Below are 17,350 nucleotides of genomic sequence, written 5' to 3'. Positions count from 1 at the left end.
ATGTATTTGTGACGCATTCCGGTAGGCGGCGCGAGCGCCAGCGGGTTTCCTGTCAAAAGCGGCGAAGAAGTCATCAGACATGGCGCTGTCCTGTGCGGCGCTCGTGCCGGTTCGCGCACTGGTCACTTTAAGGAGAAAAGCTCTTGAAATTAATAAAGACCTCTGGTCAAACTGGACGTCTGTATGTCATTATAGGAGTAAAACCGGTGTCATACATAAACACAGGCTTTCTCCGCCGGAAACTAAAGGTAAGACATGTGAGACACATGATGTAAGAGACTCGTGAATATCAATCTAAGCGTGTTATTATCACACAGGGGCTCCTGATCTCCTTCCAGAGTTTCCTCAGCCGAAGAACCTCCTGTACGCCACGCTGTCCAGATCTCTGGGTGTGTCGGATCTGTCCCAGTATATCCAGTACAGCTGCACTGATGGAGAGGTCAAGGTGAGACTGTCTGAATGAAACAGGACAGCCCTCCGGAGCAATCTCATCTGTCCACATACTTCCGGTGGCCTTCTGTCTCTCTCCATCATCTGATCATTCTCTCCATCATCTGATCATTCTGTAGCTGCTGCAAACTTTACTGATTTATTTCTCTTGTATTTGGCGTTTATACGTGACGCAGATTCATTTGCCATTCAGTCTGTTTCCATTATAAACTGCATTTTTACATAAACGTGACCCTGGACCACAAAACCAGTCACAAGACTCCTTTTTTTTTTAAATTTAGATTTATGCATCATCTGAAATACGACATGCAACTATTTGAAAATCTGGAATCTGAGGGTGCACAAAATAATAATATATATATATGTGTGTGTTTTTTCTGTTTTTGTTGTTGTTGAGAAAATCTCATTTAAAGTTCTTAGCAATGCATATTACTAATCAAAAATTAAGTTTTGATATAGTTACAGTAGAAAATTTACTAAATGTCTTCATGGAACATGATCTTAATATCCTAATGATTTTTGTCATAAAAGAAAAATTTATAATTTTGATCCATACAATGTATTATCTATTGCTATATAGTGTTATTATTGTTATTTTTTTAATTCATTTAGTCACTTAATGAAGTGAAATGACAGGTAAATTAGCATTTACAGTTCACGTTGTAACCAGTTTCAGTTAATTAAACCCCTGTTGTGTATTCTATTCTAAACCTGTATGATATTCTAAATGCTCCGTGTGGTTTATTAGAGAGCGACGGTCACCCTTCACTGGCCCGTGAGGATGGAGACCGAGGGCTTCGGGTCGCGTAAGGTGGAGGCAGAACGACAAGCAGCAGCCGCGGCTCTCTGTAAACTCAGAGTGAGTGTGTTGTGTGGAATATGCTTGAAGGAACAGTTCACACACAAATCAACTTTTGATTAATAAATGCACACTCTCAGGATCATCTGAAATTAGGATGAGTGTTTCTTCATCAGGTTTGTATAAATGTGTCTCTGCATCAGTGTCTCAGCAATGGATGCTCTGCAGTGAATGGGTGCCGTCAGAATGAGAGTCCAAACAGCTGATAATAACATCACAATAATCCACAAGAAATCCATCAAGATGTTTTTAACTAAAATACATAATGTTCATAATTCATAATAATGCTTCCTTCAGTGAAAAAGTGTGTCTGCTGTTGTCTGTCACGTCAAAATCCAGCCACATATTTGTTTAGAGCTGTTTTAAACGCTGCTTGATCTGTGCAGATTTCTCTCCTGATTCAGAACAGAACACTTTTTCACTGGAGGAAGAGTTATTATGGATTATGGACTTTTTTTAGTTAAAGACATCTTGATGGATTAGTTTCAGCTTTTGTCTTCTCCAGATGTTAACTGATGGACTGGAGTGGTGTGGATTATTGTGATGTTTTTATCAGCTGTTTGGACTCTCATTCTGACGGCACCCATTCACTGCAGAGCATCCACTGCTGAGACACTGATGCAGAGACACATTTCTCCAGATCTGATCCCATTGCGTTTAATGTGACTCACCTCTTGGTGAACTATTTGGTGGCTGAACTACAGTTTAGTATTTTACCTGAAATTGAAAATGATTTACTTACTCCAATGTTGTCCTGAAATATGGCCCGATATAACCTCCCTAGGAACACTAAAGAAGAAATTCTGAAGAGTATGCTTTTCAGCCTTTTCCGTGCAATAATAACCATGAATGGAGACACAAAAGCTCCACAAACGTTTTATAAAATTTGTCCATACTACTTGTACACTATATTCCAGGTCCTTTAAAGCCATGTTCTGATTCACCTAATCATTCAAATGTAAAAGTAATTTCACAAATTTGTTTTCTGTGCTGTTTACAAAACATATATATGATTAGAAGACTATTTGAAGGTTTAGTAGTCCTGAAAAATGTGCATTGTGTTTTTAGGAGCTAGGGGTCCTCAGTCAAGGAAAGCAATCATCCGTAACAGGAATGACGAGACAGAAAGAGAGGCAGACGTCTGTCTGGGAAGATGAAGAGGATGTGCCTATCTGTGATCGTCCTGAATCTAGGCTTTTTCAGAAGAAAACACGGAAGGAAAGAGCCCAAGGGTAGTATAACACTCATCATAAATACACCAAGGAGCCATGCGTATTTATTTATTTATTCCAGCTCTCCATGTGCTCTTTCTGTGCTTCAACTTGATGCTTCCTAGTGGTAAAGGAAAAAAAGCTTATTGTCTACTACACAGCATTATTACATGCATCATCTAGTGTAGATATATTTTGGAAATTGATGTCCTGCCTAGACAAAGTGGTAAACGAGATGCCTGTGTGGTAGAGTCAGGAGTGGGCAGGAATACTATAGTATGATTCAGTATCATACTTTTGTATAAATATGAAATGCTATTTGCAGCTAAATGCAGCCATATCACCCTGCAGCCCAAGAATGGTTGCCCACTGAAGCTAAGCAGGGTTGAGCTGGTCAGTACCTGGATGGAAGACCTCTGGTGAAAACTAGGTTGCTGTTGGAAGAGGTGTTAGTGAGGCCAGCAGGGGGTGCTCACCCTGTGGTCTGTGTGGGTCCTAACACCCCAGTGTAGTGACGGGGACACTATACTGTCAAAAAGCACCGTCTTTCGGATGAGATGCTAAACCGAGGTCCTGACTCTCTGTGGTCATTAAAAATCCCATGGCACTTCTCGTAAAGAGTAGGGGTGTAACCCCGGTGTCCTGGCCAAATTCCCTCTACTGGCCCTTGTCTATCATGGCCTCCTAATAATCCCCATACACTTGATTAGCTCTATCTCTCTCTCCTCTCCACCTGTAGCTGGTGTGTGGTGAGCGCACTGGCGCCGTTGTGCTGTGGCTGCCGTCGCATCATCCAAGTGGATGCTGCACACTGGTGGTGGTTGAGGAGAGACCCCCCCCCACATGAGTGTAAAGCGCTTTGGGTGTACAGCAATACACAATAAAGCGCTATATAAATGCATCATTCATTCATTCATTCATTCTGTTTGAGATCTAGTTGTACATGTTTGTGCATTTGGCATGATCTGCATCTGTATCTGATATTTGATATGTTACAGGCCAATAGAAGAGGACCCAGCAGTGACTGAGGCGCTCTCCATATTTCCAAAGCCCAAGGCTCTTCTTGGTACTGTCATTCAGGTGGCCACGTCATCCAACAGAGTCAGAGTAAGTTATAAACCATTACTGATCAGCACACACATCTGACAGATAGACACTGATTTCCTTTCTCTCCTGTTGCATTTTCATTCCTCTGTTTTTCTTTTTCCTATAAACACATAGTAGAGGCATATGTTTTTAAAACGTTTCCAGCATTTCAGTAATAAGTGTCAATATTTCAAATACATGCACATTATAACAAAGCACAACAGTTACCATTTACTGGTCAAAAAGGATTTACAAAACTTTTTGAATGATCCCTTCTTGTACACTGGAAGTGGATTCAGATGGCAATTAAATTACCACAAGACCTTAGTGTGACAAACAAACAGTAGGTAAATCGGCTGGGAATTTTTATGCGGTTGGTGGGATGAAAAACACAGCCATTCTTGATTCAGAGGGCAATAAAATCTCTGACTATTCCCTGTAAATACTAAAAACGCCTTATAGATAATATTACATTTTTGGCACATTGTTTTCACCATTTTCAACCTCTGTGCACTGTTTGTTTCTTCATTCTCCCGTGTGTAGGAGCTGCTTCAGTACAGAACTACCGGTGGGAAGGTGAAGACGTGCCAGTTGACCGTACGCTGGCCGGAGAAGATGACCTTTACCGCTGATGGCCGTCGCAGACTGGAAGCGGAGTCAAACGCAGCAGCACTGGCTTGTCTCAGGTTTAAGGTTGGGCAGGAAACATACTCTTTTACACATGTGTAAACATACACGTGCTTTAGGGAACCCGCTCATGAGAGTTATTTGTTTATGAATTAGACAACACGGGTCATGCTATGTTTATTTTTGCATGTCATCGCTGTAGGAAACAACTGTAATCTGGCTGTACTTGATGTATTAATATATTTCTGACAAAATGCACAAGTTATGTGCACAAACAAACTTATTTATTGAATTTAAGAACTTATTTATTTCTGAGATGTAAAATTAATGCACTTTTTGAGAACCTGTTATTTTCACTCTGCAAACCATAATTTGGAAAGCACTGCTCTTGAGTGTCCCTGTGGTTAAAAACAACCTATTTCTGATGAGCAGTGAGTTAAAAATCTCAGTACTCTCTCTGTGTTGGGGTCAAATTGGTTTCCATGCAGTTTGACAAAAATTGTAATTATGAAAAACACAATAGCATCATGTAAAAACAGAAAACCTTTATTGTAAAGACTACAAAAGACTAGTAACCTAAAACATCCGTTGTGAAACTCTGATAGATGAAGAAATGGCAGATTTTCCTTGAATGATTCAAAAGACGAATCTCAATTTCATAAGTTCAAATTCAAAATTTTTGAGTTTAACAATCTACATTAAAGTTTTTCATGTTTTGCTAACTGACTCTTTTCTTATTTTTATTTTTTATAGTGTTGACTTTTGGCAAATCGTGTGGAAACCAATGGGGTTCAAATTGATCCCGACACAAACGATGCAACCAACATTTTTGGCCATGTCTCGAAATCCCTGCACATTCATGACACTAAATGAGAAAAATCCATGCTATTTCATAAAGAAATTAATAGTTTAACTAGTGTGTCAAACAGTTTAAAAATCTGATTCCATAGTTAAAGTAACTGACTCTATTAATAACCCTTTTAAATAGGAAGTGCTGTGCTTGTCCAGCTTTTTCAGTTGAAGTCATCTAGCACCAGTGCTGATGTTTAGTACTTGACTGCTTTGATCCTGTCCACAGGAGCTGAAGCTTCTGGACGAGCAGAACAGTCCTCTGACTCACGCCAGGTACCATCAGCAGGAGGTGCGTGAATCTGGAGAGAGACACAGACGCCCCTGCCGTATCGAAATACCCACAGATCTAGAGCAGAGGGTTCAGGAGTACCTCACACAGGTGAAGCACACACAAGCTCTCTCTGGACCCATGCTTTGGCCAGTCAGGATTTCACCATGTAAACAATGGATAATTCATAAATGATTGTGTATTAGAATATAGATGCACTCACATGATTTTTATTCGGCTGGTGGATGAACTCTGTTACAAATCTTGCACTGAACTGAAAAATTGAGAATAATGTAAAAATGTTTAGTTAAGACACTATTGATCTGAGATGCACAAATGTTCTGATCCTGCTTTATTTTGAACTATTGTTGATAATATTGTCTAAACTCATTCAATGTTAACTAATTGTTGAACTGTTGTATAAAATCAATATCAATGTCACATTTGCAATCAAGCTCGAGCACTAATATTCAGGAAAACAGCACTCTTGGGATATTACTTGAATATCTCTTATAAAAAAACTAAAACCCATATTTTTTGCTTTCATAACTTCAGTTATGGGCATTTTAACTGCGTTCAAATAGGCTTTATCACGCAGTCAGTGCTTTTGGACTTTCAAGATGTTTTTTTTGTTGCATGTACTCATAAATACTTGATTAATGTCAGCACACGCATTGTTAAAACAACAATTACGATATTGTCATAGACAATAAACATCGCACCTCTGACGGAAATGTTTAGAATGAAAAGGACACCTAGCTAATAAACAAGAAAAAAAAATCCAGCAGTGCTAAAGAACAAAATACGCTTTTATATTTATTTAATTAAGTAGTTTTGTCGTGTCATGACTGCTTGATATGTGTTTGTTTAGTATCCAGTGGAGGCTGAGGTTCAGAAACTGTGGGATGAAGAGGAGCAGCTGTCAGTTCAGCAGGAGTCCTCTGCCAGCACAGATGAAGATGATGATGATGAAGACTTCATCACAGATGCTATCACCGGTAAGCCGTACCGCGCTTTACGCCCGGAGGAGGCGGAGAGTCTCAGCGATGACCTGCTCAGCCTGTGGATGAGGGCGGGGCCTGGCCGAGGGGCGGAGCTTCCCGCTGACTCCTATAAAGAGAGCGTGCTGGACGCGGTGAGGTCCTCACAGGTGGTTGTGATCGCCGGAGAGACAGGGTGTGGGAAAACCACACGGATCCCACGCTTCTTGTTGGAGGGGCAGGTCAGGAGAGGAGAGGGTGCTGAGTGCAACGTCCTGGTCACACAGCCTCGCCGGATCAGCGCCGTGTCTGTGGCGCACCGAGTAGCGCAGGAGATGGGACCTGCTCTCCGCCACTGCGTGGGATACCAGGCAAGAACACACAAGACATGTCAATCTGTTCAGATATGTGACCCTGGACCACAAAACCCGCCATAAGGGTCAATTTTTTTAAATTAAGATTTATACATAATCTGAAATCTGAATAAATCCATTGATGTATGGTTTGTTATGATAGGACAATATTTGTCTGAGATACAACTATTAGAAAATCTGGAATCTGAGGGAGCAAAAAAATCTAAATATTGAGAAAATCTCCTTTAAAGTTGTTCAAATGAAGTTCTTAGCAATGCATATTACTAATCAAAAATGAAGTTTTGATATATTTACTAAATATCTTCATGGAACATGATCTTAATATCCTAATGATTTCTGGCATAAAAGAGAAATGTATAATTTTGATCCATACAATGTATTGTTGGTTATTGCTACAAATATACCTGTGTTACTGATGACTGCTTTTGTGCTCCAGGGACACCTGTGCTCTTTTGCTTAAAGGCACAGTTCACCCAAAAATTTAAATTCTATTTTTTTTCCCATACTGTGGAAGTCAAAGGGGACCAACAACTGTTTGGTTACCCACATTCATCAAAATATAATTTTTGGGTGAACTATCCCTTTAAGTTAACATGAAAATTCACCCTCTCTATTTTCTAAAGGTATGTTATTTTTTTTTTGTTGTTGTTGTTATATGGTACATGAATATGTTTCATTATTTACTTATTTTTTACCTTGAATTTTCATTTAAACTGCCATAGCTGGATTTTCAACTTCTCTCTGGTGATGTGTGCATGACTTTTTGAAAAATTGTGCACTTAAATCCTGGCTTTATTCAGATCCGCCTTCATTTTTAATTTACATTTCAACATCCAATCAGCAATTGATGGATTGAACCCTGATGGAGTAGTCCCATCTTTTTTCTTTTTCAATAATGTGCAACATAATAGGCTTTTTCACACCAGGGTTATATTATAGTTAACTAAAACTAAACATTTTTGTTAGTTGAAATAAATGTGAATGAAATTAAAATAAATAAGTCGACTTTTTAATTCAGATAATTCCCAAGGAAACAATTATAATTATCTAGTTGATCTTTGATGTGCTAAAATAATTTTAAACTGAAATAATAATAAAAAAATGAAAATGACAAAAACAAACAAAAAATATTAAAGTTTAAATAAAAAGTAAATAAAAACAGAAAATATTAAAAACAACAAGAGCAATGTTTTATTTTAAAGGGGTCATTGGATGCAAAATTTACCCTATAATGATAAAAATCCACCCAGTGCTTTTTAAAAATCCTGATAAATGATAACCCCTTTCTCAAATCAAGCCGTTCTCAGATTCTTGGCTGTGTGATGTCACAGACCCAGGCCCCTCCCACAATTGTTGATTGACACGGGTGTTTAACCTTAGACCCGCCCTGAGTGAGCTGTCATCAGTCCTCCATTGTTTCGATGCCGGAGCAGGGGTAGACAAGAATGGCTCCTAAGAGATTAAGGGGTTCTGAGGTGGTCTGTTGTTGATGTAATAATGTTCATAATACATTTACATCTGAGCTGCTGAAGACGCAGTGGATTAATGTCTGTTTTTGAAGGGAATACGCCCCTAATCTACATAAATGCGTTTGTTTGCATGAATTATTCGTGATTCAGCTTCACCTCCAGAAGAAGTAAGTGTAAGGTTTTTTTAATGAATCTTTGCGGCTAAAGTTAAGAGTCTCTCATGAGAATGGCTCGTCAGCCCACTAAAGAGAGGGGCGGAGTCAGCAGAGCTCATTAGCATTTAAAGGGACATGCACTGAAACGGGTCGCTGTGAACAGAGCTGATTTTGACAGGGTAAAAAGGGTGTTGTTTTACACTGCCATTGAGAAATTTTAACCAAAGTATGTAATGGACTTTTCATTAAAACCCTAAAGAATCATATCAACTTGTGGAAAATGGGCATCCGATGACCCCTTTAAGAGTGCATTGCGGTTATGTTCTGTATGTACTTCAATACCATTTTTTCTTTATTTGAAGAACTTTTGAAAATGGCACAACCTGAGTTATTAAGTATTGTTGAGATACTATTATAATATTTTGAAATAGTTTTTAGTTCTCTTTTTTTGTTTTCATTTTAATTTTATTTTGTCTTTTTTTTTTTATTAGTTTTGTTTTCATATATAGTCTGTATAGTTTTTATAAATTTTTATTTCAGTTTTAATTTTAGTACATATTTTAGTATTTTTAAACTAAATGGAAATAAGAAATACTGCGACTAGCTAAAATAACTTTTAATAATTTAATTTATTTGAGTTCAAGTTTATTTAATTTTAAGTAGCAAAGGCACTGTAATAACCTCAGAGCATATAATTTTATTAGTATTAATTTAGTTTAGGATAGAAATAGTCGCCTGTCCCTGAACTGGAGAGTGTTCTGGAGTGTAACAGCTGTCTCTCTCAGGTGCGTCTGGAGTCGCGTCCCCCGGAGCGCAGCGGTGGCGCTCTGCTCTTCCTGACGGTCGGCGTTCTCCTGCGCAAACTGCAGTCCAACCCAGGTCTGCGGGGCATCAGTCATGTGATCGTAGACGAGGTGCACGAGAGAGATGTCAACACGGACCTGCTGCTGGCGCTGCTGCTCTCCTCCATGAAGGAGAATCCGGGCCTGCGTGTGGTGCTCATGAGTGCCACCGGCGACACACAGCGGCTCTCGCAGTATTTCGGCGGATGCCCGGTGGTGCATGTGCCGGGATTCATGCATCCGGTGCAGGCCCGCTTCCTGGAGGAGGTGATGACCGAGATGGGTCGACCGGTACCGCTGACAAGCCTGGGGAAGAGAGCCAGAGAGGTGCGTTCAGATTACAGGTGTCACAATTCTCAATATAATCTCAAACCGTTCAGTACGACATCCACGGTTCAATACGCGCTTCTGAATTACGTTTTTTTTTTTCAGAATTGGCTCTGTGTGAGTGTCCATTAGTTCACGTTAGGGCTGTCAAAAAATAAATAAATTTGAATTTCGGATATTTGTCGAATTTAAAATAAAAATACACATTTGAAAGCAGAAACTTTGCATTTGAATTTTAGGTGTGCATCAGGCAGCCTTATCAGTGGTGCACGAGATGTAAGTCTCGTTGCATTTTAATGTTTTTTTAATGTAGCATTTTAATGCTTTTAATTTTAATGTAGCTTAGTTGAACCCACTGGAGGCAGCGCTGCTATGTTGTTCATTCAAAATATTGCGGAAAAAGAGAACATCAGTGTGGAGAAGTTCAATCTTGTTTACTTCAAAACTGAAACCAAGCCGTTCACACAGAACACATATTTATCACGTTTTCAAGTTCAAGTTCAAGTCAGCTTTATTGTCAATTCTTCCACATGTACAGTACATACATACAGAGAATCGAAATTGCATTACTCTCAGACCCTTGGTGCATACAGTTAACATTAAACACGTTCAGATACAGATAAATACAGTTTAAACATATGTACATACAACTATACAATTATACAAATGAGGATATTGTAGAAAAAAATAAGAATTAGATCGATAAAGTGGCATAAGGCGCATGGCAGATAGAGTGCAAAACCAGTTAAATAAACAACACTGTGTAGATATATTTGTAGTGCAAAAGAGCTTATCAGTCTGAGGACATTGTAGAAAATAAAAACAAGAGAGATAGATAAAGTGCATAAGGCACATGGCAGAATAGATGGAGTGCAAACCAGTTGAATGTACAAAAACAAAAACAAAACTGTGCAGATGTTTTGTTTTGTTATGAGTGTAGTGCAAGAAGAGCTTATCAGTCTGTTAAAGTGACAAGTCGAAGAGACTGTTCGGATAGTTTTTGTCAGACTACCCGAAGAGGTAATTTGCAGTCAATGTTGGATGGGTAGTGATCAGCCAATGCTGCACACGTGACAGGTGCCGGTTACAGTTGTTGGTCGGTGGGGGGGGGGGGGGTGTCACAGAGTCAGAGTTCCTAGTGTGTTGCTGTGTTAAATGGGGGTGAAAGAGGGGAGGGGGGGCAAGGACGGGAGGGAGTTCAGCTTCCTGACAGCCTGATGTATGAAGCTGTCCTTCAGTCTGCTGGTCCTCGCCTGGAGACTCCGCAGTCTCCTCCCTGATGGCAGCAGACTGAAGAAGCTGTGTGTCGGGTGGGTGGGATCGCCTGCAATGCGGAGGGCTTTGCGGGTGAGACGGGTGCTGTAGATGTCCTGGAGGGAGGGGAGAGAGACACCAACGATCTTCTCAGCTGCTCTCACTATGCGCTGAAGTGACTTGCGGCAGGATGCGTTGCAAGCGCCATACCACACAGTGATGCAGCTAGTCAGGATGCTCTCGATGGTGCCTCTGTAGAAGGTGCACATGATGGGGGCCGGGGCTCTGGCTCTTCTGAGTTTGCGGAGGAAGTAGAGACGCTGCTGTGCTTTCTTGGCCTGCTGTGCTTTCTTGGCCAGTGCTACAGTGTTGTTAGTCCAGGAGAGGTCCTCAGTGATGTGCACACCCAGGAACTTGGTGCTGCTCACTCTCTCCACAGTCGCACCGTTGATGGTCAGAGGGGCATGCTGAGTGTGTACTCTCCTGAAGTCAACAACAATCTCCTTCGTCTTCTTCACGTTCAGAGAGAGATTGTTGTCACTGCACCACCCGGCCAGGCGGCTCACCTCGCTCCTGTAGTTTGTCTCATCTCTGTTGCTGATGAGACCCACCACAGTCGTGTCATCCGCAAACTTAATGAAAATGTTGGAGTTGTGTGATGGTGTGCAGTCGTGGGTCAGCAGAGTGAAGAGGAGGGGGCTCAGCACACATCCTTGGGGGGCCCCAGTGTTCAGTGTGATGGTGCTGGATGTGTTACTGCCGACCCGTACTGCTTGAGGTCTCCCGGTCAGGAAGTCCAACAGCCAGTTGCACAGAGAGGTGCTGAGCCCCAGCTGGACCAGTTTGTGAGTGAGCTGTTGAGGGATGATTGTGTTGAATGCTGAACTGAAGTCTATGAACAGCATCCTGACATATGAGTCTTTTTTCTCCAGATGTGTGAGGGCTGGGTGGAGGGCAGTGGTGATGGCATCATCGGTCGAGCGGTTGGACCTATATGCAAACTGGAAGGGGTCCAGGGAGGGGGGGAGGACAGACTTGATGTGGTGCAAGACTAGCCGTTCAAAGCACTTCATGAGGATGGGAGTGAGTGCTATTGGACGGTAGTCATTGAAGCAGGATGGAGATGACTTCTTAGGGACTGGAATGATGGTGGTAGCTTTGAAGCATGTGGGGACAACAGCCTGATTTAGTGAGATGTTGAAGATGTCTGTGAAGACCTCAGTGAGTTCCACTGCACAGTCTCTCAGTACACGCCCAGTAATGTTGTCAGGACCCGGAGCTTTGCGTGCATTGATCCTGCTGAGGGATCTCCTCACACTGTCCGGGGACAGCGTCATCACCTGGTCGCCGGGAGGAGGTGGAGTCTTCTGTGCAGTGGTGCTGTTTTGTGCCTCAAAGCGAGCAAAGAAGGCATTCAGCTCGTTCAGCAGGGGGATGGTGTTGTCACAGGTCTGTGGTGGGGGCTTGTAATCCGTAATGGTCTGTATCCCCTGCCACAGGCTCCGCGTGTCTCTGCTGTCGCTGAAACGATGGGCTATCCTCCTGGAGTACTGTCTCTTGGCCTCTTTGATGCCGCGGGATAGGTTGGCCCTAGCTGTCTTCAGGCCCTCCTCATCTCCAGCTCTAAAGGCAGCGTTCCGAGCCTTCAGAAGTCTGTAGACCTCCCCTGTCATCCACGGCTTCTGGTTGGCCCGGACAGTGATGGACTTTGTGACTGTTACATCATCAATGCACTTGGAGATGTAGGCAGTAACAGTCTCTGAGTACTCTTGGAGGTCTGTAGTATTGTTGTATGTGGCAGCCTGTTTAAACATATTCCAGTCAGTGGTGTCAAAGCAGTCTTGAAGTGCCTCTGACGACCCTTCCGGCCACACTTGAATCTGTTTGTGAACTGGTTTGGTGACTTTAACGAGCGGTCTGTATGCAGGCATTAGCATGACAGTGATGTGGTCTGAGGCTCCGAGGTGGGGGAGGGGGAGGGCCTTGTAAGCTCCTCTCTGGGTGGTGTAAACAAAGTCCAGAGTGTTTTTTCCCCTTGTTGGAAAGTCTATGTGTTGGTGAATTTTTGGGAACACACTCTTTAAGTCTGCGTGATTGAAATCCCCAGCCAAGATAAGAAAAGCATCTGGGTGGGCTGTCTGCTGCTCACTGGTGTGCTGGTACAGATCATTTAGTGCCTCACTCCTGTGGTTGTTGCTGGAGCTGGGAGGGATGTATACAGCAACGAGCAGTATGGCTGAATATTCCCTCGGTAGATAGAACGGTCGGCACTTAATAATCATAAACTCCACCAGGGGTGAGCAGTGTTTGCAGACCACAACAGCATCGCGGCACCATGCATCATTGATGTAAACACAAAGCCCGTCGGCGCGGATCTTACCTCCCTCGACGAGAGCTCTGTCAGCTCGATAGCATGTTAGCTGGTCAAGCTGTATGGCGCAGTCCGGTACGCTGTTGTTAAGCCATGTTTCCGTAAACACAAAAACACAACAGTCTCTTACAGTCCTCTGAGTCGAGCGGAGTAGTCGGATGTAGTCCAGTTTATTGTCCAAAGAGCGTACGTTCGCCAGTACGATGGTGGGGATAGCTGGCTTGTGTGGGTTGGCCGCTAGCCTAGCTCGGATACCTCCGCGCTTACCCCTCTTCTGCTTCCTCTCACGCCGCTTGTAGCGCCTCCGCTGCGGGCGAGATGCAGTAGTGGGGGTCGGTGATGGAGAAGGCCTTCGGAGCAGACCGAGGTCCCGCAGCTCTTCAGTGTGCGCGGAGTTTAACTCTAAAAATGTGGTTCTGCCGACCTCGAGCAGAAACTCACGACTGTATGCGCGCTTAAAGACAGGTAGACGAGACGAAGATGTGCAAAAACATTGCGACTTACAAGACAAAAAACACGAAAACACCGGTTTGTCGGGAGAGAGAGAAGCTGCTGCGACTGCGCGCGCCGCCATCTTAGTTTTTCTAGAAAAACATCTATCAGCGTTGCGCTTGCGTCTTGCACAAGAAAGCTGCATGTTTAGAAAGCCATGTAATATTAATGTAAGTTCAACTTTAAACAAACATCTTGAGACTTTATGGCGGTTTTTCTGCATCCCACTGCATCTCATGTTTTTAAATTAAAAAAGTACTCTGTGATTGGTTTTTGGTCCTTTGTATTAAACTATGCATACAGTATCTCACAGAAGTGAGTACACCCCTCATATTTTTGTAAATATTTTATTATATCTTTTCATGTGACACTGAAGAAGTGACACTTTGCTACAATGTAAAGTAGTGAGTGTACAGCTTGTATAACAGAGTAAATTTGCTGTCCCCTCAAAATAATTCAACACAGCCATTAATGTCTAAACCGCTGGAAACAAAAGTGAGTACACCCCTAAGTGAAAATGTCCAAGTTGGGCCCAATTAGCCATTTTCTCTCCCCGGTGTCATGTGACTCGTTAGTGTCACAAGGTCTCAGGTGTGAATGGGGAGCAGGTGTGTTAAATTTGGTGTTATCGCTCTCACTCTCTCATACTGGTCACTGGAAGTTCAACATGGCTCCTCATGGCAAAGAACTCTCTGAGGATCTGAAAAAAATAATTGTTGCTCTACATAAAGATGGCGCAGGCTATAAGAAGATTGCCAAGACCCTGAAACTGAGCTGCAGCACGGTGGCCAAGACCATACAGCGGTTTAACAGGACAGGTTCCACTCAGAACAGGCCTTGCCATGGTCGACCAAAGAAGTTGAGCGCACGTGCTCAGTGTTATATCCAGGGGTTGTGTTTGGGAAATAGACGTATGAGTGCATTGCTGCAGAGGTTGAAGGGGGGGGGGTCAGCCTGTCAGTGCTCAGACCATACGCCGCACACTGCATCAAATTGGTCTGCATGGCTGTCGTCCCAGAAGGAAGCCTCTTCTAAAGATGATGCACAAGAAAGCCCGCAAACAGTTTGCTGAAGACAAGCAGACTAAGGACATGGATTACTGGAACCATGTCCTGTGGTCTGATGAGACCAAGATAATCTTATTTGGTTCAGATGGTGTCAAGCGTGTGTGGCGGCAACCAGGTGAGGATCCTCAAGTGGAAGGTGGAGGAGCGCAAGGTCTCTAACATCCACCAGCTCCGTGATGTCGTCCAGTGGCAACCTGTGAAGCTCTGGTGAACTTCATGCCCAAGAGGGTTAAGGCAGTGCTGGAAAATAATGGTGGCCACACAAAATAATGGCACTTTGGGCCCAATTTGGACATTTTCACTTAGGGGTGAACTCACTTTTGTGTCCAGAGGTTTAGACATTAATGGCTGTGTGTTGAGTTATTTTGAAGGGACAGCAAATTTACACTGTTATACAAGCTGTACACTCACTACTTTACATTGTAGCAAAGTGTCACTTCTTCAGTGTTGTCACATGAAAATATATAATACAATATTTACAAAAATATGAGGGGTGTACTCACTTCAGTGAGATACTGTACATACATGATGCTGTTTTGTTTCTAATTGTTTAAGCAACTTAATTATATATGGTTTTTAAACATTAATTTAAATGCTCTGAACTTTTTTCAAAGATAGTGTTATGTCATTGCTTTGAAGAAACGTGCATTAGTAATATTTTGGTCGATGCGCCCTCTTGTGGCTTCAGGAGAGAAGCCAAAAGCTATTTTCCCCCCAAACTGAAATTATGCCTTTTAAATTCAAACATAAATCGAATACTGATAATTAAGTACAAAATTCAAATGTAGTTTTTCAGGCGTTATGACAACCCTAGTTCATGTGCTGAGATGAGGAAACGCATCCTCGCTTATATTTGAAAAAGCAACACGGCGAGCATGTTCTCTTGTAATGACATGCAGTAAGTGTTTCTGAACCTGTTGTCCAACAAAAGATTAACAGTATAACTTGTTTTTACTTCACAACATCAGTTGAGTGTTTGAATAACTTCCTTTTGTGATCTGATGTGGCTTCTTATCACAGAACGAGGCAGAAAATGTAGGCCTACTCTATACTGTAATAAAGGCTATGTAGATTAGAAATGGCTTACAAATATACTTAATCATTATGAAAATACCCAAGATGGCTTGAAGAACACAGATAATCCATATATTTATGAGTGTTTATTGTCCTTACATTTCATAATTCAAAATGTTTAATGTTATATCTTCTTTTTATTCAGTTACAGCAATAGTGATGTCTTTATCCATATTAGGAACGTCATCAGATCTATTACTTCTGTGATGCATATGTGGATGTTCTGCGCGAGGGCGCCCTCTGGCGTCTGGTATTAATGAAACGCACAGTACATGTGTTTATAGCCCTCAATAATGGCCAATCCATCCTATTTTGGGTAAAAATCGGAAAAATAATACCTCTCTCAAAAGAAATGTTAAGCAGACATATAATAATCCACACTTTTTCTGCCTCTGATATCCCACAATTCTGTGTTCCATTCCGTGACCGTTGAGCTAAAAAATAAAGATGGCGTCTGAAAGTGGAGTTTGGTGGTTAGTTTGTGTAAATGTATATTTCTATATTTAGCGAGAAATTAGTATTATAGTAATTAAATATTTTTTCAGTTATCACCAAAACTCGTTCTGTTTTGTTGTAGATCATTAAACCATTACACTGCCTCAGAAGCCTGTCTGAAATCAGTTTCATGAGGTGCCTTCATAAAACGCTGCCTGCAAAGTCATTGCCTCGTAAGGCAGCGGGGCAGTGAGTCAGCTGCCTAAGTTTTCAGATGCTGCCTAACTGTATTGTTGCATCCTTACTTCAGATGAAGCCTCGCTCGCATCGCATGGTTCATGTTTGTGATTGTGTGCAGAATCGCTAATATACTGACAGCTAAATGATTTCCTTCTGTTCTTTGTCTCAAGGAGGAAAATGTCGCTCCTGATCTTGATCTAGTGGCTGATGTTATAGACCACATTCACAGCAACGGAGAGCCAGGTAATGATGAAAAAAATCACAAAGTTTTAGGCTGATGTGATTAATCTGTGCAAATTCATTGTTATATATTAGAGCTGCATGATTAATTGTTAAAAGATTGCGATCTCGATTCAAACATCCATGCGATCCCATTTCTAAACGATGATTCTCCTGTCTATTAAACTTTTGGAAAACATCCTGATACAGAATCATTACATGACACCGAGACAGCAGACAGTTAGCATGTTTAGGGAAGAAACCGCTTCACAAACAGTCTTTTCAACTACACAGTATTATTTCTGTCTTACAGTCATTCATATTATCACAGAAATACTGGGATTAAAGTTTATAGTTCAGATATAAACACTGATGTCTATGTTAGCGATCAAAATAGAGCAAGTCATCTTTTCAAAGTAACTTTTGTTTTGATTTGCATTTTTTCATGATTTATTTAAACATACATTAAATAATTAAGACCTCATTAACAGGTCAAATAAAATTAGAGTATATAGTCTTGCTCTTCTCTAGTGAACTAAAGAGCTGTGGAGCTCAGGTAAATGAAATGCCACATTTTGTTTACCAGAGGTTTTATTGATGTCTTTCCGCGGTTAAAAAACTGAGTGATTGCATGAGATGTTCATTCATGTTTATTTCACATTAAAACTAGTAGTAAAGTGCAGGGGATGATCGCGCTG

The 17,350-nt window shown here is 41.7% G+C and overlaps 2 protein-coding genes across 2 annotated transcripts in view; both read left to right on the top strand.

Moving 5' to 3' along the window:
- The window catches only part of LOC306881385 (tripartite motif-containing protein 16-like), a 108,912-nt gene that overhangs the window by 63,896 nt on the left and 27,666 nt on the right, over positions 1–17,350 (top strand). The gene's annotated exons all lie outside the window — the stretch shown is intronic.
- Positions 39–17,350, top strand: part of LOC306881375 (ATP-dependent RNA helicase DHX30-like) — a 29,477-nt gene continuing 12,165 nt past the window's right edge. Inside the window, exons 1-10 of the mRNA XM_079435458.1 lie at positions 39–248; positions 318–445; positions 1,199–1,309; positions 2,378–2,541; positions 3,519–3,627; positions 4,150–4,299; positions 5,312–5,464; positions 6,225–6,704; positions 9,117–9,500; positions 16,604–16,676. Of these exons, the coding sequence (XP_079291584.1) occupies positions 80–248; positions 318–445; positions 1,199–1,309; positions 2,378–2,541; positions 3,519–3,627; positions 4,150–4,299; positions 5,312–5,464; positions 6,225–6,704; positions 9,117–9,500; positions 16,604–16,676 (1,921 nt within the window). The 5' untranslated portion in view covers positions 39–79. The remainder of the gene's footprint in view (positions 249–317; positions 446–1,198; positions 1,310–2,377; positions 2,542–3,518; positions 3,628–4,149; positions 4,300–5,311; positions 5,465–6,224; positions 6,705–9,116; positions 9,501–16,603; positions 16,677–17,350) is intronic.

Source organism: Barbus barbus (genome assembly GCF_936440315.1).
Source record: "Barbus barbus genome assembly, chromosome: 15".
NCBI classification, from domain to species: Eukaryota; Metazoa; Chordata; class Actinopteri; order Cypriniformes; family Cyprinidae; genus Barbus; species Barbus barbus.
Note: the sequence above shows the minus strand (reverse complement) of the source record. Positions and strands in the feature narration are given on the sequence as shown.